Source organism: Mauremys reevesii, linkage group 6, assembly GCF_016161935.1.
Source record: "Mauremys reevesii isolate NIE-2019 linkage group 6, ASM1616193v1, whole genome shotgun sequence".
Classification (NCBI taxonomy): domain Eukaryota; kingdom Metazoa; phylum Chordata; order Testudines; family Geoemydidae; genus Mauremys; species Mauremys reevesii.
Window position 1 is genome coordinate 49,140,014 of NC_052628.1, and position 27,821 is coordinate 49,167,834.

Genomic DNA, 27,821 nt, shown 5'->3' on the forward strand with positions numbered 1-27,821 from the left:
TTAGACAACATCATTGGTAGCAGTGCAGATCCTAGATCCTAGAACAGTGGTTCTCAAACTTTTATACTGGTGACTCCTTTTCACATAGCAAGCCTGTGAATGCAACCCCCTTTATAAATTAAAAACACATTTTGGGGTGGAGGCTGACAGCTCATGAACCCCTGAGGGGGCCCGACCCCCAGTTTTAGAACCCCTGTCTTGGAATAAGGTTAATTAATTAATTGCTACTACAGAGCCAGCAGAGGGAGCAGCTAACGTATTTAACTAGGTTACAGCTGAAGAGTCAATTGTACTTTATTTTAGCTTTTTTAATTTTCTCAGATTTCAAGATTTTTATTATTCTTTGATTATTGAAAATTTAGCTCCATCTGACATTTGTGATGTTTTTCATTGTGAAGTTTTCAGTTTTCTAACTGTTTTTCAATTATTCCTTGGGTTACAAGACTTGAGAGCTTTTGGATATGTGTATGCTATTAAGATGACTGCACTCATACACCGAATAAACTTTCAAGGCCTACCACTGAGCAGTTACTTCAACTTGCAAAAGAGTGTCATGTTACTAAGATGAATTCACGTAGTTAATGATTCACAGACTATTTTGATTTTGCATGTCTGTGTAAAATATCCATGGCAACACTACTCTACATAATAATTTCCCCTAGTAGTACCTTTTTCCTGGTATCCCCACTTCTTGTGTATACTTTCTTGTATCCTTCCTCTGTGATGGTACTGATAGACCACTATTATTTCAATGTCATTTAATTTAGACAGTGCTGTCCACCATTATAGCAGAGTTCAGTCACATACTCTTGTTTGACTACTTAACCTGAAAGGGAATTGGGAAGGTTTTTCTTGTCATATGAAAAAAATTCTCCTGAAGAGGGATAATTTTAACTGATTCATTGTGACCTGGGATATTGTTCAAAATCTAAATGCAGTGTTTGCTTGACCCTTGAGTCAGTGAAAAGCAAATCCTAATCTTTGGAGCACAGCAAGTTTCAGGGTGTAATTTTGTTAGGTTGACAAACTAAATATGCTTACAATTTATGTTGTAACTGAACCTTTTCTAGTTATACATTTTGTCTTTACATGCCTATATAGATATTCCAGGGATCTGTATTTTTTTCCTGAAACAGTTGACCTAACACAGGATAGGAGAGATGTATTGCATTGGATGTTAGTAATGCAATAACTTGTGCAGGGCCAGAAAAACTTGAACTCTAGTAACAGAACCCAATCTAGTTCCATACAGAATCAATAGGAATATTGCTGTTGACTTCCAGGGGAAATAGCATTAGGGTCTTAGAAGGAAAATAAAGGAGGGAATGTTTTTCAGCTATATTTTTATACATATTTAGAAATTTGGGATCTGGATTTTTTTTAAGTTTTCCATTCACCTTTAAGGACAAAGATAAATTAAATTACATAGGAGATAGTACCAGTTAGTTCAAGTACTGTATTTCTGGTTTTGCTAAGATAATGTGAAAAATCACAGAATGTAGTTTACTAATAAATTGCAGTCTATCAAGGAAGATGGCTACCATATATTGTCCACCCAAAATATTTATTTCTATATTGTGTTTTGCTAATTGGGTTTATGGCTTCCAAAAGAGCACATATATACATATGTTGGAGACACTTGCTATGACTCCATAGTTAAGGTTGAGTTCTGTTTTGCACTTAAAGCAGGGATTTAACTGGTTTGTTATGCCTGATGATTGTTCTGAAGTCTAGAAGGTGGTGAGGGCAGACCAGTTGAAAGTCTCTGGGTAAAATGGAAAAAAATAGGGGTAACATCTTGGTATGGGTCCACTATAGACCACCAAATCAGGAAGAGGAGGTGGATGAGGTATTTCCTGAACAAATAACAGAAATATCCTGTTAGTAATGGGAGATTTTAACTATCCAGACAGCTGTTGAAGAAGTTAAAAGGCGAAACACAAAATGTCCAGTAAGTTCTTGGAATATATTGGGGACAACTTCTCATTTAAGAATGTGGGAAAATAACCAGAGGGACAGCCATTTTATACTGTACTTGATTCTGTCCAACAAGAAGGATTTAATTGTGAATTTGAAGGATGAAGGCAATTTGGATGAAAGTGATCCTGAAATGGATTTCCTTATTTCAAGGAAAGGAAGGAATGAGAGCAACAGAATAAGGACAACAGACTTCAAAAAAACAGACTTTAACGGACTCAGAAAACTGGTAGGTAAGGTCACAAGGCAAAAAAATCTAAGGAATAAAGGCGTTCAGGAGAGCTGGCAGTTTCAAAGAAACAATATTAAAGGCACAACTGAAAACTATCCCAATATGAAGGAAAGATAGGAAGCTCTTTTAATGACCTGAAAATCAAGAAGGAATCCTACAAAAAGTGGAAACATGGACAGATTGCTAAGGAGGAGTACAAAAGAATAGTACAGACATGTAGGGACAAAATCAGAAAGGCTAAGGCACAAAATGTGTTACAACTAGCAAGGAACATAAAAGATAAAAAGAGGAGGTTCTTTAAATACATTAGGAACAAGAGAAAGACAAAGGAAAGTGCAGGTCCTTTACTTAGTGGGGAAGGATAGCTAATAACTGAGGACATCAAGAAGGCTGAGGTGTACAATGCCTATTTTGCTTCAGTCTTCTGTAAAAGGTTAATGGTGTCCAGATACTCAACACAATTAATATTAACAGCAAGGAGGAAGGAACCAAGCCAAAATAAGGAAAGCACAGATTAACGAATACTTTAATAAGTTAGATATATTGAAGTTGATGGGGCCTGATGAAATTGACCATAGAGTATTTAAGGAACTAGCTGAAGCAATCTCATAACTGTTAACAATTAGCTTTGAGAACTCAGAGGACAAGTGAGGTCCAAGAGGACCGAAGAATGGTAAACATAATACCTATCTTTAAAATAGGGAATGAAGAGGAACCAGAGAATTATAGCCCATTCAGCCTAACTTTCATACTTGGAAGAATACTAAAACAAATAATTAAACAATTAAGCATTTAGAGAATAATAGGGTTATAAGGAATAACTCCCATGGATTTGCCAAGAACAAATAATGCCAAATCAACTTAATTTTTTTAAATAACAGGTTGGACAAATACCAATCAGGGATGATTTAGGTTTACTTTGTCGTGCCTCAGCACAGGGGTCTGGACTCTTCCAGTCCTACATTTCTATGATTCTGTGAAAAATACAGTGTATATTCCCCCTAAACTTAAAGCACTTACCCTTTGAGTTGAGAATGAATTTTCTGAGAATTTATAAGTAAATATTTGGTTTATTAGTTAAAATAATTACAATGGAGTCCTTTAAGAAACTGAGCATCTGTGTTGGTTCCTTGTTTTTGTCTCAAATGATCTAAATAAGAGATTAACACACACATTTCAAACTTTCCATATAGTTAGAATTAATTGAAATCTTGTGCATAGGCTATACTTGAATAAATTAGATTAGCTTCATTACAAAGAGTTAAGGTTTTTATTTTTCTAATTGCTGTGATTATATAGGCTACCAACAGGCTCAGATCAATAGCACAGCTAACTCGTAAATGGGGCCATTGTGTCATGAGAGGTAAGTCAACCAATCACCACCCTTCCTCTACATAGAATTAGCATGCAACAATTTTGTTGATTGTAATGAGTCAATGGTATGAAAGACTGTTGGTCTCACTGGTAGTTTGGCCCAACTCTCACTGTTCCTTAAAAATTCCAAGGCTGCATACTAGGTTGGGCATCAATACTTGAAAGGCTTCTCATATCACTGCTGCCTATGCTTCACTGTATGTTGTGGGAGCACTGACAGAAGAGTGCAAAGGGACTCTTTATAGCACAAAGATATTAGGACTGGGCTCTGCCTGCCTCTCCTCCTCTTAGCATCAATTTCTTTTAAATGTAGCCTTAACTCTAAATTTCCTGGATTTGTAATTTACATCATCCCTGTGATGCTTTTCCCCCTTAAATTACTGATACATACTCTGTCTTAACTCCATCTTAACATAGCTTTTTGCCTGAGACGTTTAAGAGGATCTACATTTTTTTTGCATAAAATGAAAGGAGTCTAAGTGCCATCTCTGCTCCCTCTGATTTCAGTGTGAATTTTTCCATTGAATTCAGTGGGACCAGAATTGGGTCGCTGCTGAAATTCTCAATGCAAGGATAATAATTCTTGTTCTTTGAGTGATGGTCCCTATATTCCAAATATGGGTGTGCACATGTGCCATGTGCTGGGGCCAGAACAGTTCTGTAGCAGCATCTGTTGACCCGCACATGCGTTGTGCGTCGCCCTCATGTGCGCAGTCAAGACTATAAGAGGTCATGCGGGTCAATGCTGCCCCAGTTCCCTCTTACCGCCGCATGGCCCGGGTAGGAACTCCTGTTCCTCCCTGTTCTTAGCCTTGTTAAGAGAGTTGGTTGTCCATTCTTTCTTGTGTATATAGCTGTAGATGGTAATTTTTTTCTTGTTTTTTGTAGTGTTAGTGTTCTACGTAGATAGATTTCCTTTTGGACTTCTTCCCCTGTTGGTGAGATCTCCCAGCCTAAGGATTATGTCCTGACAAGTCAGCTTAAAAAACCCCCCAAACCTGTGCTTCATGTCCACACTCCTTCTCTGTGAACGACAAACACCAGTGTGCCTTTACTTCCTCGATGAAGCCCATGTTGTTGCCCCTTGCACAATCTGCCGTTCCTTCCTGCTCTGATTCCAGAGCGACATTCAGATCCTTGAGCATTTATACTGCACCACTAGTACTGCAGGCCCTTCAAGTACCAGTCACCTTAGAGACTGAGAATACCATCTTTCTCCCACAGTTGCTGGCCTGAGTATCCACCCAGAAGGCAACTCTGCTATTTGAGGAGGCATCCATTCTCCCCTTCCTCTGTTGTGCACCAACCTCCCTGCCAGAAGCAGTAGGTTTAACAAGATGGTTGAGAGCCATGCTAAAACCACCGTAGAGTTGACCTTTGGAAACCACCTCACTCCCTTCCATTTGGTCTGGGTGGACATTACAGCAGACCAATGGGTCTTGGACATTGCTACCTCTGGCTGCACCATTTAATTCACTTCACTGTCCCTCTTCAAGGACCCTTCTCATGGAAACAGAAGTAACCTAATTACTTTGTCTAGGAACCATAGAAGAATACCACAGGAGTATAGGGTCAGAAGAGGTTTCTAATCCCAATATTTCCTCACTCTGAAGAAAAAGGTCTTAATCTTTTCCTAGATCTGAGGAGACAAAACAAATACATACATCATCTCAGATTCAGAATAGTGGTGTTTGCCTCTATTATTCCATCCCTCCAAGCTCAGGACTGGTTTGTGGCTCTCCACTGACAGGACATGTACTTCCTGTGGGTGAGGGGGATGGTGATATGGAAGAATCTGAGATGCACATTGGGACAAGTCACTGAGTTTTTCAAGGCACTGAGTTTTTTTGAAATGCCTCACTGTGGTGGAGGTGCACATGCGGAAGAAAGGCATCCACGTCTACCTGTATCTGGATGACTGCCTGACAGGAGGCAAATCACATCAGGCCTCTGGTTCACCCTGTGTTCTCTTGGTTGGGCTTGCTGGTGAACTACAAGAAACAGTCTCTCAGCCCTTCGCAGATGATAAGAGTTCATAACAGGATAGATTTCACCACTGCAAGGGCTTAGTTATCTCAAGACAGATCCATCACTCTCTGGTCATTACTAAATGCAGTGATTTCATACCCAATGTTAATGACCCCAGAATCTTTGCCAGATGCCTTCCTTCTACAGTGAAATCAGGGCCTTCTTTACATCTTCCTAGTGATTCCCAGCATGATTGCTAAAGACAGAGGAGATCAGGGGCACTCAGTCTTACAGCTTCCTACTGGCCAAGAGAGTTCTGGCTGGTGGACTTGCTGCAGATGTCCATGCAACCATTGATCAGCCCTGTTGCAAGATCAAGGTCAAGTATTCCATCCAAACCCAAGATTGCTGCAGTTGATGGCCTGGATGTTGGCTTGCTATGTTCCATGGAAAGGTTCTGTAAATTGTCCATGAGGAAAACTTGGCTCTTCCTAAATGGAATAGGTTCTCGATCTGGATAGCCCAACATGGTCTAGACCCAGTGAAGGCCCTGATACCAAAGATTCTGGACTACTTGCTACACTTAATGCACTCTGGACTCTCATTCAGTTTGACTAAGATCCATCTGGCAGCAATATTTGCATATTATCCACCAATACTCACTTTTGATCTTCTGTTATCCAATAGTATCTAAAATTACACAGGGTCTTATGCATATTTACCCACTGTTTAGAGACCCTGCATCAGCAGAGGACCTCAACATCATCTTTCCCAGATTTATGGGGTCCCCTTTGAGTCCTGATTGGATTGCTCCATCTACCATCTTACTCTATGGTATTTTTGGTCACCCTCACTTCAACCGGAAGAGTCAGCAAGGTCCAAGTAATCATGGCAGACCCTCTGTATACCTTGTTTCATAGAGATTGAGTGGTACCTCGACCTCATGGAAAATTCCTCCCCAAGTGATTTTGGAATTCCATTTGAATCAATCAGCTTACCTGAGTTCTTCCCAAAGCCATATTCTATGCAAAGAAAGAAGAAGCTGCACACTTTGGACATATTCAGAGTTCTTCAATACGATATTGACAGGACCAAATCTTTCAGACAGTCTCCACATCTATTTGTAGCTGGTCTCTACAAATGTCAAGCCCTTTAATCCTTAATACTTTCAAAATGGATGACACATTTTATCTTACTGTGCTGCCACTGGCTGATGTTCCTTTCCCACTGACAGTTAGGGTTCATTGCACCAGAACTCTAGTAGCATCCTCAGCGTAGTGCCAAATGTCAGTGTCCAAAATCTGCAAGTTTGCTATGGGGAGCAGCCTCTTAAAGTTTGCCAAGCTTTGTGCACTTCGCTTGGCTGCCAGATCAGATGCAAAGTTTGGGAGAGCTGTACTCCATACTCTGTTGAACTGATGCAGCTGATACACCTCATGCCCACCATCCTGAAGAGGATGCTACCTGCCAATCCCCTACACTAGGATCCATACTGACACATACTTGGAGAAGAAAGAACAATTGCTTACCCTACAGTAATTATGGTTCTTTGAGATGTAGTGCTTACCCTACAGTAATTATGGTTCTTTGAGATGTAGTGAGTGTGGATCCACAACTCATCCTCCATCCATTCTTTCAAAATCCTCAGCTAACACAGGCTTTAAATTGTGAGGGAATTGTGGGAGGGTCAGGGTCACTCTGCCTTTTATATGACTATGAGGACACATACGTGGCCCTGATGCATGCTGTATTCAAAAAAGATTTTGATGTTGAACACATGAGGCGCATATGCACCTAGAGTATGAGCTACACTGACTACAACATCTCAAAGAACCACAGCTACTGCAGGGTAATTAACTACTCTTTTTAACTCCCATTTGCTTCCGTTTTCAGTAAATTGCTGACATTTCTGAAAAATATTGCATATGTCAGTGTGTATTACCTGGTTTATATTTGTTTGTTCATGGGAGAAATTCAGTAATGTAGAATTTAACACATACTCTTGTGCTGTTTTGTTTTTATTCTAATTAAATCGTCACTGGAACTAACTGCAGTTATAACTACAGTGTTTGTTATATATTTGGTTTGCTTTTATGAACCTTGAATAACTGTGCTGAATCTTTATCTCTAGATCTGCAACTTGTCCTCATATGTTAATAAATCTTTGGATGATGCTTTCATATTGCTGATGATTATAGTGTTTTGATTGTACTGTTTATAAAAAAATTTAAAATTACTAACATTCCAAAATATTAAATACAATAACCTCATTGTATTCCTAAAATGGTAAAGCTCATATATCTAAGGCACTAAGTGGAATTTTGTATATTTTTTAAAGAAAAGTTTTAGTTCAGCTTTTGCAAAAAAAACAAACAAAAAATAAAACAAAAACAAAAAAACCCCAACAAATCCTAGACATTTGTAATTCTACCTCAATATAACAGTACAAAAAGAATAAAGAGATTTTGAAAGAAATCTCTACATTTAGGTGTACAGCAAATTTTCATGGTCTGTTGCTTCTTTCACTTGAATAGATTCTGCTTTTCACTTGTGATAACAGTTTTAGAGCAATCAAAAGACAAATTTAATTTCCAACCATTAGAAATGATTGTTAATGCATGAGAAACTATTATAACTTTATGTATGGCATTCTTTGGGGATGGAATGCTTGGATTTTGCCTATTGGTATGCTGTGAATGGGAAAAAAAGTTGCATTCTCTATTTCCCCATTTATCTTTTGCTAGGGAAGTGAATCATTTTCATAATGACTAGATTCTTTAACAGTCTTATAGCAAGAATGCTGACAGGCAATAAAAGGTTGTTCCTTTGGGATCTGAACTATGAAGAATCTGTATGACCACAGGTATCCATTGGTTGTCTACATTAGTTCACTTTTGAATTGTTTATGTGGCAACTTAGTAACTTTCCAAGGAAACTGTTGAGTTCAAAAGGGTTCATCCATTTCTAGCTGTGATCATTCTGAGAATTTAGCAGTTAGTGACAATGCGTAAGAAACTGTTTTTAAGGGGAATTTTTTTGCTTGTGTTAAGTAGCAGTTATGGGTATGGTAGCATCTTATACATGTTTAACTTGGTCTTCACCAGGCCAACAGATTTGGAAGATATATAAGCTTGATACAGAAATAGAAGTGGTGATCCATAGCCACTCAGGCACTTTCAGAGACTGGATCTCCTCAATGAATGTAATCCATAAAACCACTATACTCTCCTCCTTCAGATCTCTTCACGTCACCAACCTCTGCCCCATAGCTTATAAGAAATCAATTAATGATGGCTATGTTGGAAAGCATATGGGGCTAGTTGACATTTCCTTTATCTATTTCCAGTAAAGAACATTTGCAATGTATGTATGTAAAAATGGATGTATGTGGTAATCACATTTGTACATCAATCATCTTAGATTGTAAGTTCTTCAGGGTAGTGACAACATTTCTGTGTGTGTTTGTACAGCACCTGGCATAAAGGGAGCCCCAAGTCTGATTAAGGCCTCTGGGTATTATAATAGAATATTTAATAGAGGTGGAGACAGTGACCTCATGCAGATGTGCAGTCCTCTGAAGAACCTGGGCCTATCTTCTTCTATGTGGCTGTCATGACATTTCTAGAGCTGAAGTCCTGTTACTGTGTGAAAATAAAAATAACTTACTCTGTGTGTGTGCTGGAAGCCCTGGGAAGTCTTGGTCTTTTTCTCACTGTTCATCATTGTGATGAACAAACTTCAGTTTGATGGTCCACTTGTCACTTCTTGAACAACAACTGAAATTCAGAGTTGTGCTCTGCAAACTGCACAGATTATTCAATTTGTCTAGCTTTCATGTTATCATCCAGCCTGGGAAGAACTCCTGATCAGGTGTCAGGAGGCACACTCTCTCCTGATGTCATCTGGTGTGTCTTTCAGGCCATAAATACTTGTTGGGGTTTTGGGGAGGCTACTGTCAAGTGGTTGGATTCTGATCTCACTTCAGTTGTACACAGTGTTACTCCATTCATTTTTTTTCCAGTTTCACTTTTGATTTACGCCATAGTAAGCGAGGGGAGAATCAGGCCCATAAATTCAGTGTCTGTGATGGGTTAGCCTTGAGATTCTGCATAGAGCAGCAAACATACAGAGAGGCAAAGCCAAACTGCAAAGTGACCTGGGGAGATTAGAACAGATGGGATTGCAGTCAACAAAGGGAGACTCAGTATTAATAAATGTAAAAAACATGCAGGGGGAAGAAATCAAGATCCCTGATACAATCTATCCAAGCAACTGCACCTTTCACATTAAAGTTTATTTAATCTTATCTGATTAATACTGTCTTTATGTTAGTTGTACATGTTTGTGGGACTAAGCAGTGTACTTGCCAAAGGGAAAGCGTGGAGTGGGAGAATGAGAGCATTTCTGTTTCCCAGAGTATACTTGAAAAAACGAGAACCACAGAGTTGGAGAAACATTAAGAAGCACAAACATTATTCATTTGTTGTCAGAGTTAGAGCGTAGAACAGTAAGATATCAAGAGCAAACACATTCCGAGCAACTGAAAAAACCTAGCTTACTGGTACATCTTTCCTCTCATGACTAAATTAACAATACCAGTAACTCTGTATGTGTCACCTTTTCCCCTGCTTCCTCCCAAGTGGCTAACCCACAGCAGGAGGTCATGGGGGTCATGGCACCAGTGGGAGATGACAAACATGGGAATTAGGAGGATAGGCAACAGTAACTTCATCACAAGGAGAAATGAGCCTGCTCTTGGTGAAATCACTGCACTTCCTCCCCCTTCTCCTCCCAAAAAAGTTCTGATCCTGCATTTCAAAGGGAATTTTGGTGGGACAAGGATTGCAGGCTCACACTCTTTTTGTGTATGTGGGTGGGAGAGGGGAAGACATTGATTCCTTTTGATCATGTAACTCTTGTCTCCCTCCTAGTTCATGCTATCAACTTCTGTTCCCTATCCTTCCCATTGAGGCCTGTCCTCCCAACATGACCTGCCTTACCCCTCATGGATACAGTTCTTATTAAATACTGTCAAAAACAAGTTAATTCTTCACCCCCCAGGATCTTTAACTTGTCTTCTGCCTCACAAAGGGCTAAAATAGTATCTTTTGTTAGAGAAGAAATGTGTTATTTTGCGTTCAGAATGATGTGCAACATCAATTCTTATCTATTGATGTAATATTTTATCATTTAAAAGGAACAGAACAAATATATTGGGTAGAAGAGAGAACTAAAATGTCAAAGACAACTTTTGATCAATTAAAATGAGTAAGAATGCATTTATAAAGGAACCAATATCATTAATTAGGCTGTAGCTGCTTATCTTTTTTATTATACATACATTGCTGTGGGGATAGTGCTTTAAAGCATCTGCTCAATAGTCCGTTATGATAGCACAAGAATGCTTTTTCGTGAGAGTAATAAAGTAACAGATGCTTCCTGATGACAACTTCCCAATTTGTTTAGGAAACAGTCAGTCGATCCTGGATTCAGTTTTCCCTTGCAGTGTGGCAGCCATGCAAGCAAATTCTTATGGAGAAACAAGAACTGAGAAATCAAGTGGCTGTGTAATTTTTCTAGGAATTATAATTTAGCCAGAAATCCCTATTTAATAACACTTTAATAACATTAGCATTTTATCCATTGTACAGATAAATCTTTTTGCCATCGTGAGTATCTAAACAAAATCCATCAATTCAACAACAGAGCTAGCTTCACCCTCTTTATATTTATATTTCCAGGAATATTTTTGGAGCAATGGTACTGTGCATGTTATGACCTATCAATGCTCAAGAGTAAATTATTTATGTTGCATCGTAGCTGTCATAATACCGTAGTACATAAAGTACTGTTAACAGCTCAAAGAGTGCAGGACAGCAGTATATATAGCAAGGAAAGGAACAAATTAAAAATTTAAAGAACAACCTATAAATAGGCTATCACATGACTTATGTGAAAATAACTGGATTTTATTTTATGTATTAGTTATACCGTCTGTTATTTATGGCGCGTTAGTGATTATGCAAAAAGCTATGGCCATTTGTTTAAAACCCCCTCAGACTTATCTTCTGTTGGGCCAATGTAATATTCTCTTAGTCTTTGTGGGTTCTGTTGAGTCTCGAACAGGGTCTTAAATGCTCTAAAGTTCATCTTAAAGAGACCCAGTTCATTTTATTCTAGAACATGACTTTAGCAAAGGCTCAACTCACCAGCTAAAGAGACACTCTGAGTGCTTGTAGGCTCCAAAATTTACTTTCCCATGTTAAATTCTATGCATCATCCTTAGAGACTATAAAGTACAGGATTACATGTTGGTACTGTATCTTTTTATGTAACAAGTCCTGCCACTGCTGTTTACCCAAATGAAAAGGGATTAGAAATAGCTCTAAGAAGGATTCAAGTGTCCATGCATATATACAGACCAGAATAGTGCTTCCACTTGTCACTATATATATAGCATGCAAAGAGATCTGAATGATCAAAAATCATATTTTGAATAACAGACACTTCATATACTAGACCAAATTCCAGCTTGTTACAGGATAAAGAAGGGAGAATTTTTGTCTTCCAAAGCTTCCTTAAGCTTTGCATTCTTTTGAATTCCCTGTTTCAGACATAGCCCAAACCATCATTTAAAAGCAAAAAACAGGTTAATACAAAATGAGAAATGGTCAACCTCCACCTCCCTAAAACATGAATGAAATGGTCAACCTCCAGTTCCATAAAACATCAGGCTTTTCAGGAGAAGACTGCTTGTACAACCTGCTCTTTCCTGTTCTTAACCCTCCAGAGGTGTCCGGACTCTTCTGGGGATGCCACTGATCGATGAAATAGCTCTAGTCTCTTGAGAAGTAGGATCTCTAGAGAGGCATATCGTAATCTAATTTCCCTCCAGTAACACCAGGAATCCTCCAGGGAGATTTTTTGTAGTCCATCTCCTCCCTCTTGAGGAACAGGGTCATGAGAAAGAGCTTCTGACTCTTTCATTGTTCTATTCCCTAGTCCAGTTCATCTCCAGAAAATTAAGGTTTTTCTGCAGAGGTTGCTCAAACCCTGAACTCCCTGCAATCCCCAGAGGCAGAATATTTAGCAACAGACTGCTCATATCTTAATGCACCACTTCCAAGATAGCAGGACATTCATGAGGCCTTTTCTGCTGAACTCACATTGAGGAAGGTAGCTCTTTGGTAAAGATGTTATTTATTTCTCCATGTGCTTTTGGGTGAAAGAGAGAGTGACTTTTTTTTTATTCTAGTTTAAAAATAATTCCAAATTAGAAATCAATATAATGTTAATGACTAAAGTGATGTTCATTGTTTTTCCACACAGACACACACACGAGAGTGTACATGCATGTACAGGACTGTTTTGGTGGAAGAACAATATTAAAAAATGTATATCAGCACTGGAACTATCATTGGTACAGTACAGCACAGCCAACAAAAGAAAGTGACTCAGCAAGTACTTCACTATAAGTCACACTTATCCAGTCCTGTTTCAGAGCAAGGTCTAATGGCCAAATAGTATGTAATCATCTAATGGCCAAATAGTATGTAAACCCATAATATAAAAACCTACTAAACATTAATGTCTTCACAAAGAATCATTTTAAGTTTTGCTTCAAGAAGAGATTGTCTTAAGTTATGTAGTTTGGATCTGGGTTCAGATCTGAATCCAAAGGTTCTCAAAGTTTGAGGGGATTTGGGCTGATCCCTAGTTGCTGTTTTTAATTTCTGCCACCGCCCTCTGTTCTCTTCTCTTTTCCCATTTATGTTCTTCACCAAAGCGCTGGCCCAGAAGATATATCTATTTTAAAGAATGATCAGTTTACTAGGCAGAAGTAATATCAACCTTTCTTCCACAAAAAATCTTTTACATAGTATTGGCTCCCAATACATCTGATCAGTGGGATTGCTATGAGAGAAGAACGGAAAACTTGTGTCCTTAGTCTATTATATGTGAACTGGGTAAAGCATACAGATCTGTATCTGGTTGGTAAAGTCAAAAACAGTAATCAATGTTGTCCTTTCTGGCATATTGTCTTTAATATCTCATTGCCTAAGATTTTAAAAGCTGGATCAACAGAGAGGATTTCCTTTAATGTCCAGGCTCAGTGCTTTAGGTGTCTGTTTTTTGGTAAACTAAGATCAAGCTTTCTGCAATTGGCCATTATTCCCAGAATTCTTTTGTTCTTTCAACTGGTGTGATTTTCTAAATATCTTAATTTAATGTTTAAAATTGTGTTATCATTATTTCCAACTACACTGGTATGTGGCTATCCAGAATCTGGGACCTCTAGTCACAGTCTTGTACACTTGTTTATCAGCAACACCTGATTGTCTAAAATACTATTTGGATGAAATCAATTTATGTGGGCTTTCCAAAAAGTCATAGTATGTTCTTTATGGTTACTCTTATAGTTTGTCAGTTCTTGCATCTCCCTCATGGATTGATTCATGGCAGAGCAAGCATTAAGGTGAGTTAATGATCTAAGAAAAAATACAAAATAGCTTTAACTGTCTTATGTGTTGTAACAACTTGAGGGTTAAAAAATGCTGTTTCTTCATTGTTCCTTTTCAGTCTTTGGCATTTTGCTTGGGCAAAGAACTAAATATTCACAGTTAGTTGGTACTAGTGCACCCACAAAGCCCATATTTGTGCATGTATACCTACCCTCTAGGGCATACAGTTGGTTTGTGTATGCAAATTCAGGGTTTTCAAGGCTCAGCAAGTGCACGTGCATTTTGTGGATATTTCAGTTTTGTCTTCTTGGAAAATTTGTTCCAGTATATCTAATTAGCTTATTTAATAGGGTTAAAACGGTAATGGCCTTATTTTCAGAGTGAGAAACGTTCGCAATTGGTTGTAAAGTCAATAAGAACTATGGGTGCTCAGCACCTTTTGAAAATTATGTTCATACATTGGTAAAAGAAGATACAAAACGTAAGCTGGTAATTGGGAGCTCCTGGGAATGTATCGGAATGCTTCTGCTTATGAACAAACAGAAGAGGTGAAGCCCAATCTATAGTTGAAGTTGATTTTAGCAGCATATAGTAAGAGGAGGGGAAAAATTGTCTCAACTTCAGAAGTGTTATTAACCAACACAACCTCTTGCAAAATAGCTCTTATTAAAAATGGAACTCAGAATTTTCTGCAAAAAATGAATTATCCTTTGGCAAGTAAGAACATAAGAACAGCTATATTGGGTCAGACCAAAGGTTCATCTAGCCCAGTATCCTGTCTTCCGACATTTGCCAATGCCAGGTGGTCCAGAGGGAATGAACAGAACAGGTAATCATCAAGTGATCCATCCCCTGTCACCCATTCCAAGCTTCTGAAAAACAGAGGGTAGGGACATCATCACTGCCCATCATGGCTAATAGCCATTGATGGACCTATCCGCCATGAATTTATCTACTTCTTTTTGAACCCTGTTATAGTCTTGGCCTTAACAACATCCTCTGGCAAAGAGTTCCACAGGTTGACTGTGCGTTGTGTGAAGAAATACTTTGTTTTGTTTGTTTTAAACCTGCAGATTCTTTAAGGATCTATTGTAACTTCACCTTCAGTTGCTAGGATGATCTTCAATAGTAACAGGTAACTAAGGAAGTAGCTGCTGTAGCCAACATATTGCTAAAAGTATTGTGATAAAGATTTTCCACAGTTGCTTTGTTGTCTGATTGTCTCATAAAAGCAATCTGGATTAATTAAGGCCACAATCCTTCAAAGACTTACACATGGGTTTAACTATATACACAGTCCTCGTGGTGTGTGAAGCGAAGCATGTAGGTAAATCTTTGCAGAATTGGGGCTTTCGTGTTTTTCTTTCTGGTCTTACTATTTCCTCAGGACTCAACTGATGAGTGTTCAGTAAGAGACAATGCCTCTCATGTCTGCTCCTTATATTTATTAAATTAATTACTATAACGGTAGCCCTTATTTTCTCCTCACGGGTAAGCCCATAATTTACTGAAGTACTGTATTAATGTTTGTTGTTTTAGGAAGCCCTGGATGATTCTCAAGTAGCTGGAATCTGTGCAACATCAGAAGTGATTCGTTATGAGTATCATGTCTTGTATTCCAGCAGCTACGAAGTACCTGTGCTGTACTTTAGGGCATGCTTTTTAGGTAAGACTTGTTATACATTAAACACATAGTAAAAGAAAAAAATGCAGGGATGAAGTGGAATCTTTGAAACAGATTTTGTACTCAACTGGCAGTATAATAATAATCATGTTTAATATAAAATATATGAGATGGGGTGTTCACTAGTAAATTTTCTGATACTCCAGACACTGTGAGTCTCAGGACCTTGGAGTAGATGATATCATCTCAGCCTGGAGAAGTCTGATCTTTAGACTCCTGGCATCATGCCCATAGTTGACGAAACCTGCTGGCCATTTTTCTTTTTTGATTTCTTTAAATGAATACAAAGAACTTAAAGCTACAGCATCAAATTCAGCCATGGAATAAGTAAGCTCTACTGCAGTGACTTCAGCTGAGTTGTGCCTGCTTATTTCAGAGCTGAATTGGATCCACAATGATTAGGTCAAAATTTACATTTAAAACAGTCTGTATGCTGTCTTTCTTTCTAATTTAAACAGTTTTTATAAGATACCAAATCTTTTAAACATAAAACCAACATAAAGTCAGTTTGCACTGGAAGAAACAGTTTTAAAACATTGCGTAAAATGACTGAAATCAATAAAATAATTTATTTTCTACCTAATCTATACATCTTTTCACCCATTGCCCAGTTACTACTGCCACTGTGATTTCACTCTGTCTCCTGTCAGGAAAGTGGAACACACTGTCTCCCTTCATAGCCACTGTTAGTCATGCTTACTTTATCAACAAGCATAGAGGGATCATACTGCAGCACTGACTGTGCTTCTCTCCTCTTCCAAAAGACAATGCACTTGGGGCTGAGGAGTTGGAATCTTGAGGTCATTTCTAAACTTGGTCTCCTGCATGGCAGCATGAGCAGATTTTGTGTTTTGAATGATCTTCTAATTTTATCTTGATGAAGACATCTGAACGTTGCCTGTGATATTTTTCTTTTTAATTAAAAAGTCGCTTAAGCTGCTTTGACTGTGTTTGGTAGATTTAATCACTCATGGACTTATTGTTTAATCACTTCTAATTTTGCAATGTTAGCGTTTTAACAAGCACTTTAGATTTAAAATTGAAAAACAAATTCTCAGACTCACTGGTGAAAAGATTTTAGTCTGAGGTGCAATTTCTAAGAACTGATAATTTGGGGTAAATGTTCAAATTGGGGAATTGGGGATACAGCTCAGTCTCCGTAACCACCAACAGATCACAAATTCTCATACACTTCATGTTGCAAATTTATTCCTAGGACTGTTACAAGCATTTACAAATGTGCAATAATCTGTCATTAAACTTGTTTTGCAGGCAGAAGGATAAAGAAACTCTTGCTAGTCAGTAACTTTTTCTGTCTCGAAATAACATAGTAAGAGGCTGATTAATTTATTTGTGGTGCTGAAAAATGTCATCTTCGTTTTAGTTGAATTAACAGTATACCTTCTCTGTGTAAAAGAATGGTGATGCTGCAGGTAGAGGAAACAGTATTTCTATAGTACTGTACTTTCATATAATTAGTATTCACTATAAGCAGTTAATCACCAGAGAAGAGCTCCCAGAGACAAAACAAGTTGTTTAGCTTGTCAGCATCAGGGAATCGGAGGTGTTGAAACATGACTCCTTATAGCTGGAAGTGGATATTACAGAAGCTGATGGATGAGCTAATGCACAATCTTAGTATTATGTGCCAATAGCTCCCCTTGCAGTACAGAACTGTAATTGTTCCTACAAGTATAATTATGTTTTTAACACACTTCTTGGGAATCTTTCACAGTCGAAAATTATGGGTTTTTTGAGAATTTCTGGAGTTATCTGGAGTCTCTTTATATCCTTATTAACATTTTTCTTTTGGTATCTGGCTTGAAGAGAGGAGGATACAAATACTGGCATCCAACTCTTTTTTTCCCAGAAGAATATTCTATTAGTACTAAATCTCTTATTTTCATTCTGTATTGCATAGTTTTTTGGATATTGGAAATCCTTCCTTTGATACAGATTATCTACTTACTGCCTGGTGCTATCCAAAACCCCCCATATGACGTTTTTCAGACTATACAGATCATTATTTATGACAGACATCTGAGCAAGCTTTTCCTTTGCCTTGCCTGGTCCCCACTTTTTCCTTTTCATTATGATGCTACTATTCTTCCCTTGATAACCTTTTGCCCCTTTTTCTTCTGAGAGCCACTACTGTTCAGCTCTTCTGTTTGCTGAGTGGATGGGAGAACACTCCACACTCAGCCCTACATCAGCTCAGTGGTTTGAGCATTGGCTTGCTAAACCCAGGGTTGTGAGTTCAATCCTTGAGGGGGCCATTTAGGGATCTGGGGCAAAAATCTGTCTGGGGATTAGTCCTGCTTTGGGCAGGCGGTTGGACTAGATGACCTCCTGAGGTCCTTTCCAACCCTGATATTCTGTAAATTCATTATTTATCTGCTTACAACATATGAAATTTGGCAACTCTGTAAATTGTTATTATTGCATATAGATTCTTTCTGACTCTCTCTCCCCTATGTGGTCCAAAGTTCTCCAGGCCCAGGGCTACAGGGACCCTAAATCTGGAAACAGGATCGTGTTATTAGGCCAGTTCACTCTTTTTTAATTTAATTTTTAACTTGCAAAAATGTAAATGTAAAATTGGTCTTACAAACCTAAAATCTTGGTGTTTGAACTATTTTGGAACTTCCCTTGTGTTAGAATCATTGTTAGAAAATTATTTTGTCTCCTCTGGGGTTCCCTGGGATCCTTCATTTCTCCCCTTTTTGGTATATTACATCCCAAATATCCTGCATTGCTAGGATTCTCTGGAGTAGGTGGGCTGTGCATGGTTTCCATTGAAGCCTGTCTGTATCTCCCTTTACATTAACGAGAGTGGGTTGCAAGAGATAAATGTAAGCTGTAACCCTTCTAGGGACTTTGATCATCATGCTCCCAAAGGAAAGGGCTAAACTGGAATCCCAAACTCAGATTCTGCACTGCAATGTGTTACGCGGCCATTAGACCTGTAGGCCAGCCTAGGAAATAATAATTCCTCTGTTCAACCAGACTACATAACTTTGTATATTTTACAATATTCATGAGCACTTCCTTACATTGTCTGTTATAAAAATGACTGGTGCCAACACACCCAAGTCTGCACCCTCCCAGGCACACTATTTAAAAAAAACTGTTCTAGAATAATGACATCCATCATTTCTCCTATTGTATAAGATTCCATCTTGAATGGAGTTAGTCAGTCAGTCTCTGGCTGCACCTTAAGGAAATTGTTTCTGGTACTTTTCCACTAAGATCCTCAGCTGTTCTTGGATGGTAGCTTTGAGAGCCTCATGGTCGGTTGCAACATCTTTGTCCGGCTTTAATTCTCATGTACAAGAAGAGCAAATGAGCTGAGACATTAATGGCTGATTCTCCCTTCAATGTATTCCACAGGGTCAAAGTTGTTCTTTATCCTCATCCAAACTTTATACCTACCTGAAACTGATCATCATCTGAAATTCTTCCTGAAATCTCCTCCTTATCCAGGGAAAGTTAAACTACATTACCCTACATGTCAGAAGGACTTGAATTTGCATAGAATGAAAATATTTAGGGAAGATATCTAAACTTTTTGTAGGCTTTGAGGGTCAATGTACAGGAAAGACCTCTATGCCTTAGTGAGGGCAAAGACTTGGTCTGTGAATAATGACTAAACGTGATGCCTGATGCCCTTATTCTAACAGATATGTTAGAAGCATTGTAGAGCACAAAGAGAAAGTTCTTAGGCATCACATGTTCCTCTGAAACAGTCCTTCACTGACTCCTGCTGCTCCTCAGGCAAAAGGTCCAGCAGTGAAAGCGTCCGTTCCCAAAGATGAAACTGGTATAGAACCATTACAGCTTGGTAGCCGGAGACGTCCCTGGAGTCCCAGAGAAATATACTTTCCTTCCCCCAAATGCCACCGTCTTCATTGCCTTTTTCCAATAGAAGTTCTTCATCTTCTCCCTAGCTGCTGAGACTACCAAAGATCCAAGAATGGGATAGCTGAAGAAATACAGGAATCCTGGTTGAAGTATTTGATGTAGCCTATAAGATTTCATTCAGACAGCTGGTGTAAGCAGTCAGCCTTCTTTGATGCTGACATGAACCAGAAGTCCTGGGCTGGGTCTAGTAACCCTGCATTAATCAAAAGAGTAACTTTCCTTTTCCTTTAGTCTTCAAGATGCCAAAAGAGGTGATGTATTTTTATGGACTGTAATGGTCTCTGGCTCCAAGGAATCTTCCATACATTCCAACAGCTCCTGAAGCTGTTCATAATCTTGTGGTTATGCAGATGTAGCATGTGGACATGGTTATCACTCCTGATCTTCAGGAAAAGAATGATGCAAGTCACCCACCACCTCTTCCTCCTCACAGGCAGAGGAGGAGTCACAGATTCTGGTTAGCGGTGAAAAAGGAGAATTGGTGGGGTTGTGACAGATATGGCTATGTCCTGTCACATTCTTGGGAGACCTTATTGAATTAAGTTTAAGTTAAATTAATAGATTATGTATTATTGTGGGCTGGGACTTTAGGTAATCTCTCCAGGTGGAAGATGTGATGTGAGGCGTGGTAGTTCAAAGGACTATATTGAAAATGTGCCAGACAAGAAAGGACATTTTGGACAATAAGTGTGAATTGGATTTCCTGGGGAACACCAGGGAGAGGTTAATGCAAATTCCTCACCTCTGGTTAGGCAAAAAATCGAGCCTTCCGAAGCTATGCCCTGAGAAGAGGGTTTTTGTCTGTTGATTACCTGAACCCAGGGATTGGAGATCAAAGACCCAAGCCATATAAAGAAATGGCTGAACTGGCCAGCCTGGGTTCTGGTTCTGAATCTAAGGCAGTTATGAACTTCTAACCATGAGGAGAACCCAGTTGTGGGTTTTGAAAAACTGACACCTACCAGAACGCAAGGGTTGGAGTCAAGGTGACCTCTGATAAGGTTTTTAGAATTCATGTAGGTTCTTTTATTGTTTTTAATACGTTTTCTTGGTAATGCTTTCACCTTTAGGATAAATGTGCTTACTTATAAAGAGCTGCATGGTAACTTATAATTGCTGGCATTTATGTTGTTCATAGCCTTTGAAGAGAAAGCAAAGTGCATATGCTGGCCTTTTCAAGCAGCCTGGCTTGCTGAGAATATCACAGCATAAGGCAGGGAGCTGCACAGCCTTAAAACCTCAGTCAGGACAGGAATGTGGTGGAAATTGCTCTCTAACTCACTTAGGAACTTCTGGTTTGTAAGGCCACTATCATAAGGCGAGCTTAGAATTGTAGAACTGGAAGGGACATCGAGAGGTCTTCAAGTCCAGTCCCCAGCACTCAAGGCAGGACTAAGTATTATCTAGACCATCTGTGACAGGTGTTTGTCTAACCTGCTCTTAGACATCTCCAATGATGGAGATTCCACAACCTCCCTAGGCAATATATTCCAGTGCTTAACCACCCTGACAGGAAGTTTATCCTAATGTCCAATCTGGTGCTGCCTGTTGGCCTGAGGTGGGTAGTGAGCCTTCCTGAGACAACACACATCAGTTCTGAGAACTGGGTCTTGTTCTCTGGTTCTTTAAGAGGCAACTTAGCCATGATGCTCCTGGTGCCAAGCATGGGGTCAAACTAAGCCAAACAAGAAAACAAAACTTTAGCTAGAAGTGTCATAATTAAAATCCTTAATTAACTAAACTACAAGGAAAAAAATATATGATAGAAACTTGGGAGAACCCCAGTACAGCTCTCTGGGAATGGAGCAAAGATTTTTCTGTCTGCAGCAACCTTTCTAACTGTAGAAAGGAAGAAACTGAAGCAGTTGGAACTGCACAGCCCTTATATAGTCTTGGCTCCAAACATTCGGTGCCAAGAAGGGGTGCTGTTTACTGTTTTCTGGATGTTCCTGAATCTTGCTAGCATCGGGGTACATAACCCACCTTGGAATATGGAAAAACATTTCTCAAAGGAATTCGATTATGCCCATTTCACAGAGAGGTAAAATGTGAAGATCTGAGGCTCTGATTAATAAGGCCTCCATCCTAAGAAAAGTTTGATGCCGATTGCTGCTGCTTGTGTCTATCTAGATTCATATACCTGGTCTGGTGAATTGATTTGTCCAAGGCCATATACTGTCATGAGTTAGTGGCAGTGACAGGAGTAGTATTCAGGAGTTCCTAACTCCCACCTCTTTGCTCATTCCTCTTTTAGACTGTGCTAAAAAAAAATCAAACATTTCCTGGTTGGACATTTCCCAAGACAACTTTCCCATTTTCCTTTGGGTAGGTGTCAGAGTCCACATTCAGTCTCCACTGTTGCGGATGTATTGGTTAGTGCTTCTTTAGCAGTAACTCTCATGTGCTCCAGGTTCTGAACCAAAATCTTGGAGTCTTTTAAAACTCTAAATTCATGACATATCATGTGCTGGCTTTTTTACTTTAATGGCACCTATGTTTTGTCAAGGCACAGTAAATCTTGTATGACACACAGGAGAAGTATAGATGTGTGAAAAAAATTTCATTTCACTCTATGACATTGTATGCAGATTATTTAATGAACTAAATAACAAATAAACTACATATTTCCACTTGTGGTCAACACACCCTGCTCAAAGCAAAGGTGGGGATAGGACATGGAGCTGCACAAAACTTGGCAGCAGTGGCAGGGATGGAGTGGGTGCACACTGGAGGACCCTAAGGCCAACTCTGGGCCCTTCACCTTCTCTCCCTTCCACTTCCCTGTGTTTGCTGTTCTGGCTGCCATCACCTCCTCTTTATGGCTGCACCTTCCCTGCTCTGAGCCAGCAGTGGGAGTAGGGACATAAGAGGCAAAGGTGCCACATTGTCCCTTGTGGTTAGCAGCAACAATTACAGACTACTTCTGCTGCCCAGTTGGCTGTGTGAGATCTAGCTGGGCTGCAGGAATGTGTGATAAGGCTGGTAAATGTATGAACGTCGGCAGCCATAGGGCCTGGGGGACGTGGAGTGTCCACAGAATATAGATGTGTGTTTTGTACAAAATTGTGTGCATTTGCTTTAGGTAAAAGGCATGTAAAGCTAGTATAGCAAAAACAAGCAAACAAAAATAACTTGAAACAATTGACCAAGTGCATGCAAACCAGTGAACTTCCCAACACAAAACACTCCTCTACTCAAATGTTTGCTGGGAGTAGATTTCTGCTATTTACCACCCTTACCACCGTCACTGAAAAAATAAGACTACAAACACCTCCCTCCTTCCCAGGTTACTTGCTACCAGAACAATCCTCTGGTCAGTCATGCTGCATCCTCCCATAGTCTAGATATTTGTGAGAGAAGATTGCTAGCCTTTCAGGCACTAAGTCTTCCCACCGACACAGCTGGTCCTCATATCCATTAAATGCTTGATAACCTGTTCCTTCTGGCTGCTGGATCAAACCAGGGGACTCACCTGGCAGATTTAGGGCACCATTGAGAAGATGTCCTATCATTCAGCAGACCTAGACTGGTAAATTAAGGTAGGAGCTTACAGGGAAAACAATAGCTAGCTGAAGCTATGCCATCTTTATCAATTCCCAGATGAACTACATTAAAATGGACTTTAGGTTAAGAGTAGTTTAGGGTAAAATGCGTTACAGGGATGGTATAATTGTTACAAAACAATGCAGGAAATTCAGACAAGGTTAAATGTAAATCAAAATATGTTAAGGTACAGAAATGCACAGTTTGGGCATTCAAATAGCCTTCACTCTGCCCGGCAGTGATGCTATGAAACAACAATATATGTTTATGATTAAAGTATTTTAGTGTTCATTGTCCCAGAATAAACTTGGTGCCTTGGTTAGTTTTTGAAAACAAATATTTAGAATTAATGGTATTTTTTACCATTATTCTTCATTACAGAAAGTTCCTCCTTCCACTGAGGCCACAGGCTTCCCTCAGTTAAGATGCCCTCTTTCAAAATAGCTACTGCCTTCCATTGTTCCCAATGGTAATTCAGACAAGCTGGGGAAGATAGTGGCCCTTTGCACTGTCAGCAGGCAGAGAGGAATATGGTAAGTGGAGGAAAATGGAGGAAGTGGCCATCTGTGCCCAAGGACAGCCTCTGGCTTCAGTCCCAGCAATAGGAGATGGCAGCCGTTTGAAAGACGACAATTCTTGGCTGAATTATCTGAAGTAGAATGTTATTCTTTAGTCTTTGCTGAAGGCAAAACTTTCAGTTATGTAGAATAATGACAAAGTATGACCATTAATCTTAAAAAATGTTTTTCAAATGTAGTCTATACACAAGATTTCAGTGAGTTAATTATATGGGAAGCTTGAAGAGTCTGTTTTTTCATTACTGAGATCTTTTGGGCCAAACCATGACTGACATCAGCTGCTACATTTTTTAAAGGACACATTTTTTAATTAATTTTAATTCAATTTAATTAATGGATTTGTAATTTCTCAGAAAATTTATTCTATAACTCAAAGATTAAGTGCTGTAATTTTGAAGAGGAGATGCTGCATTTTTTTATAGATAAAGTGGTAGAAATTTTGCTTTAAGTGCAAAATTCATCTCATTCTTAACTATGGATATTCAACCAGTACCTCCATAATACTAAAGCAGAGTAAATCCATTTAGAATCAGAGTAATCTATTCAGTGATTTGGGGATCTCAAGGTGCTCAAGTATCACATTGAAGATACACAGATACCAGGGTGGGAGTACAATATAGAAACCTAGATGTGCATTAAAGTCCTACACTAGAGTATCACAAAACTAGTATATCCTAGATTTTGCATTTGTACCTTCAATTTGGCTGAAAGATGTGGAAAATAAGTTGCCATGGAGCCTGTAATAGCTGCATAGAGGATGCGATTTAAGAGCATACATTAATCCTTCCAAAATTAGAACAAATTTAAGAAGCATGAATTAACAAACTTCTCTTTAATGTCAACTGTTGACCTAACCCACTGTAGTCTAATGATCTGTCATCACAACACAGAGGGCATGCTGGTCTGACAAGCCACATGTTCTTGAGGATGGCAAAATATAGTTACTGGATATTGTTAGCTCCTCGAATGCTTAATTTGCCACATGTTTTGATGCTACTGGAGTATGATGCTTATGTCAGAGTAGAATTTAGTGCTGTTTTCTAAATGTATGCAGAAAATAAGATAAAAGAGAGACTGTAGGTAGTTGGTTTTTTTCTTGTATCTAAACATGACATTCAAATGTTAATTGGATGAATAAATCTTGTTCATTTTACAGATACGAAAATGTCAATGGATTAGCACTATTTATCACAGGATAATGGCCTTCTGACACCCGATAAATGCCAAGATGAAGCTACTTATTGGAAATAGATCAAAATATTCTATTGCTATTTGTCAAAAACAAATATTGATACAAAATTGACATGCTTATTTTCAAAGTGGTTGACACTAATCTTGTATCATAATTCTATTTTAATGCCACAGGTAATATCCAGGACATAACAGTAAATGCTGCATGTATACAGTTGGGGGAAAAAAGTCTGTAGAACACGAAAAAGTATTTACCTTTTGTTTATAGAATTTTGTTTCTCATTCATGATTTGTATTTGTGAAATATTTGATAATAAAAATATTTTGCACTTATGTATCATTTGTCCAAGGAGCTCATCTTTACAAAACATAATTTAGTCTCACAGCTTTCTTATAGTGTGTTAGGCCTAGTCTACACTAGGACTTTAATTTGAATTTAGCAGCGTTAATTCGAACTAACCGCTCAACCGTCCACACCAGGAAGCCATTTAATTCGAACTAGAGGGCTCTTTAGTTCGAATTTGGTACTCCACCCCGGCAGGTGGAGTAACGCTAAATTCGACATGGCTAGCTCGAATTAGGCTTGGTGTGGATGCTAATCGAACTTAGTAGCTCCGGGAGCTATCCCACACTGCACCACTCTGTTGATGCTCTGGACAGCAGTCCGAGCTTGGATTCTCTGGCCAGCCACACAGGAAATGACCCGCGAAAATTTGAATTCATTTTCCTGTCTGGGCACTTTGAATCTGACGTCCTGGTTGCACATCGGGGCGAGCTCCGCAGCACCTGCAACGATCCAGAGCTCTCCAGCAGAGGAGTCTGGGCAATCCCAGAATAGAAAGAGGTCCCCAGCATGGACTGACCGGGAAGTCATGGATCTGATCGCTGTGTGGGGCGAGGAGTCTGTGCTCTCGGAGCTGCGCTCCAGCAAGCGGAACGCGAAGACCTTCGAGAAGGTCTCTAAAGCCATGAAAGACAAAGGATACAGCCGGGATGCGATGCAGTGCCGCGTGAAAGTCAAGGACCTAAGACAAGGGTATCAAAAAGTCAGAGCTGCAAACGGACGCTCCGGAGCACAGCCCCAGACATGCCGCTTCTACGAGGCACTGCATGCCATTCTGGGTGGGTCTGCCACAACTGCCCCACCAGTGACGGTGGACTCCGAGGACGGAATAGTGTACCGGGACAGTTCCTCTTCGATGTTCGCCGATGGGGAAGATGAGGACGGCGCAGGCGACAGCGAACACACTCCCGCTTTCCCTGACAGCCAGGATCTCTTCATCACCCTCACAGAGATCCCCTACCAACCCTTCCCTGCCGTTAACCTGGACTCAGAATCAGGGGAAGGATCAGGCAGTAAGTGCTACACACGTATAAACATTTATTTTTTATAACATTGTTATAGAAAAAATAGAAACAGTATTTACAAAATTCTAAATATTAAACTATATGAAAAGAAGGTCCACACAAATGGGGATAGAATAATAATCCTCTATCGACAATTCCACGAAGGTGTCATTCAGTTCCTCGCAAAGCCTCCGCAGGAGGTTCGTCGGAAGAGGTGCCTTGTTGGGCGCTCCGTGGAAGCAGACTCTTCCACGCCAGGACATCCGAATATAGAGAGGAAGCATCGCCTCTACTAGCATTGCTGCATATGGTCCTGGTCTGTGCAGTGCGTCCTGTAACATCCTGTCTTTCTGGGCACGAGTGACCCGCCTCAGGGTGATCTCGTTCTGCAAATACTGCATCTAAGTAGGGCAATTAGTGTAGTGTTACTATTGTTAATGGTTTAAAATTAGGTTGCATAACAATGACCCTCGCCTAACAGCCACGTGCTAGAGGCCACAGAGAACAACCATCCATTGATCGTTCCCGTGCACTGGCGGGAGGGGCTGCAAAAGGCTCATCCTCTCTGCTTTGCACATTGCCTTTAGCAGGAGAGCACAGCTATCCACTAACTGATAAGCAGTATGTACTGTAAGGCTTACCAGGACTTTGTGCAAGAGGGATGCAGCTGTCTTTCCTCGCTTGTGCGCTCTCCAGTGCAATGGCGCCACCAATGAGAGCGTATTCCGAAATCTCGAACTAGTTCTGAGATCTCCTGAGACTTGGTGCCCTGTATGGTCTTGTTCACTGAAACTGACTAGACTGTGTTCACTGTTGGCAAACATGTATGTGTTCAAGGAAATCACCTACTTTTTCGCATCACATAGCTTCGGCTCTTTCCCGGACTGCCCCGGCATCCCCCTCGCAGAGGCTGGCTCAGATTAGACGGCGAAAGAAAAAGACTAGGGACGACATGTTCCAGGAACTGATGGCCTGCTCCAGAGCAGAGGCGGCAGAGCAGAGACAGTGGAGGGAGACCCTGTGTCAGCAGCATCGCACACACATCGAACGGGAGGATAGGTGGCGGCAGGAAGACCAGCAGGCGACTCAAATGCTGCTTGGTCTAATGAGGGAGCAAACGGACACACTCCGGCGCCTTGTAGATGTTCTGCAGGACCGCAGGCAGGAGGAGAGAGCCCCCCTGCACTGCATCTGCAACCGCCCTCCAACGCCAAGAAGTCCTGTCCCTCCCTCACCCAAAGTTACAAGAAAGAGGGGCGGTAGGGGCCGTGAGAACTGTCACTGCACCGCAGCAGAGCGCTAATGTTCAAGACACCTCTCGCGCTGTAAATTTGTACAAGTTCTTTCCTTACAGCATCACCCAGTCCCAACTCCAAGTTTCAACCCCCCACTGTGTACTACATTATTAAAAGCGGTTTGCTGTTACTCACTGTTTCCGTCACGTTTCTCGTGTCAGAAGACTTTGTGTGTGTGTGTGTGGGGGGGAATTGTAATTGCAGTGCATAGCCCACAGTACCATGGTACAGACTTGGGGGCAGGGTCAA

General features: G+C 40.0%; 1 protein-coding gene across 7 annotated transcripts in view; it reads left to right on the forward strand.

Annotated features, from left to right (window-relative positions):
* The window catches only part of ATG10 (autophagy related 10), a 129,842-nt gene that overhangs the window by 61,963 nt on the left and 40,058 nt on the right, over positions 1-27,821 (forward strand). For all 7 annotated transcript variants that reach the window (XR_005600790.1, XR_005600789.1, XR_005600788.1 and 4 more), the window contains exon 4: positions 15,553-15,679. Coding sequence is in view for 2 of the 7 variants with exons in the window: in XM_039545653.1 (XP_039401587.1) it covers positions 15,553-15,679 (127 nt within the window). In the remaining 5 variants the exon portion in view is untranslated. The remainder of the gene's footprint in view (positions 1-15,552; positions 15,680-27,821) is intronic.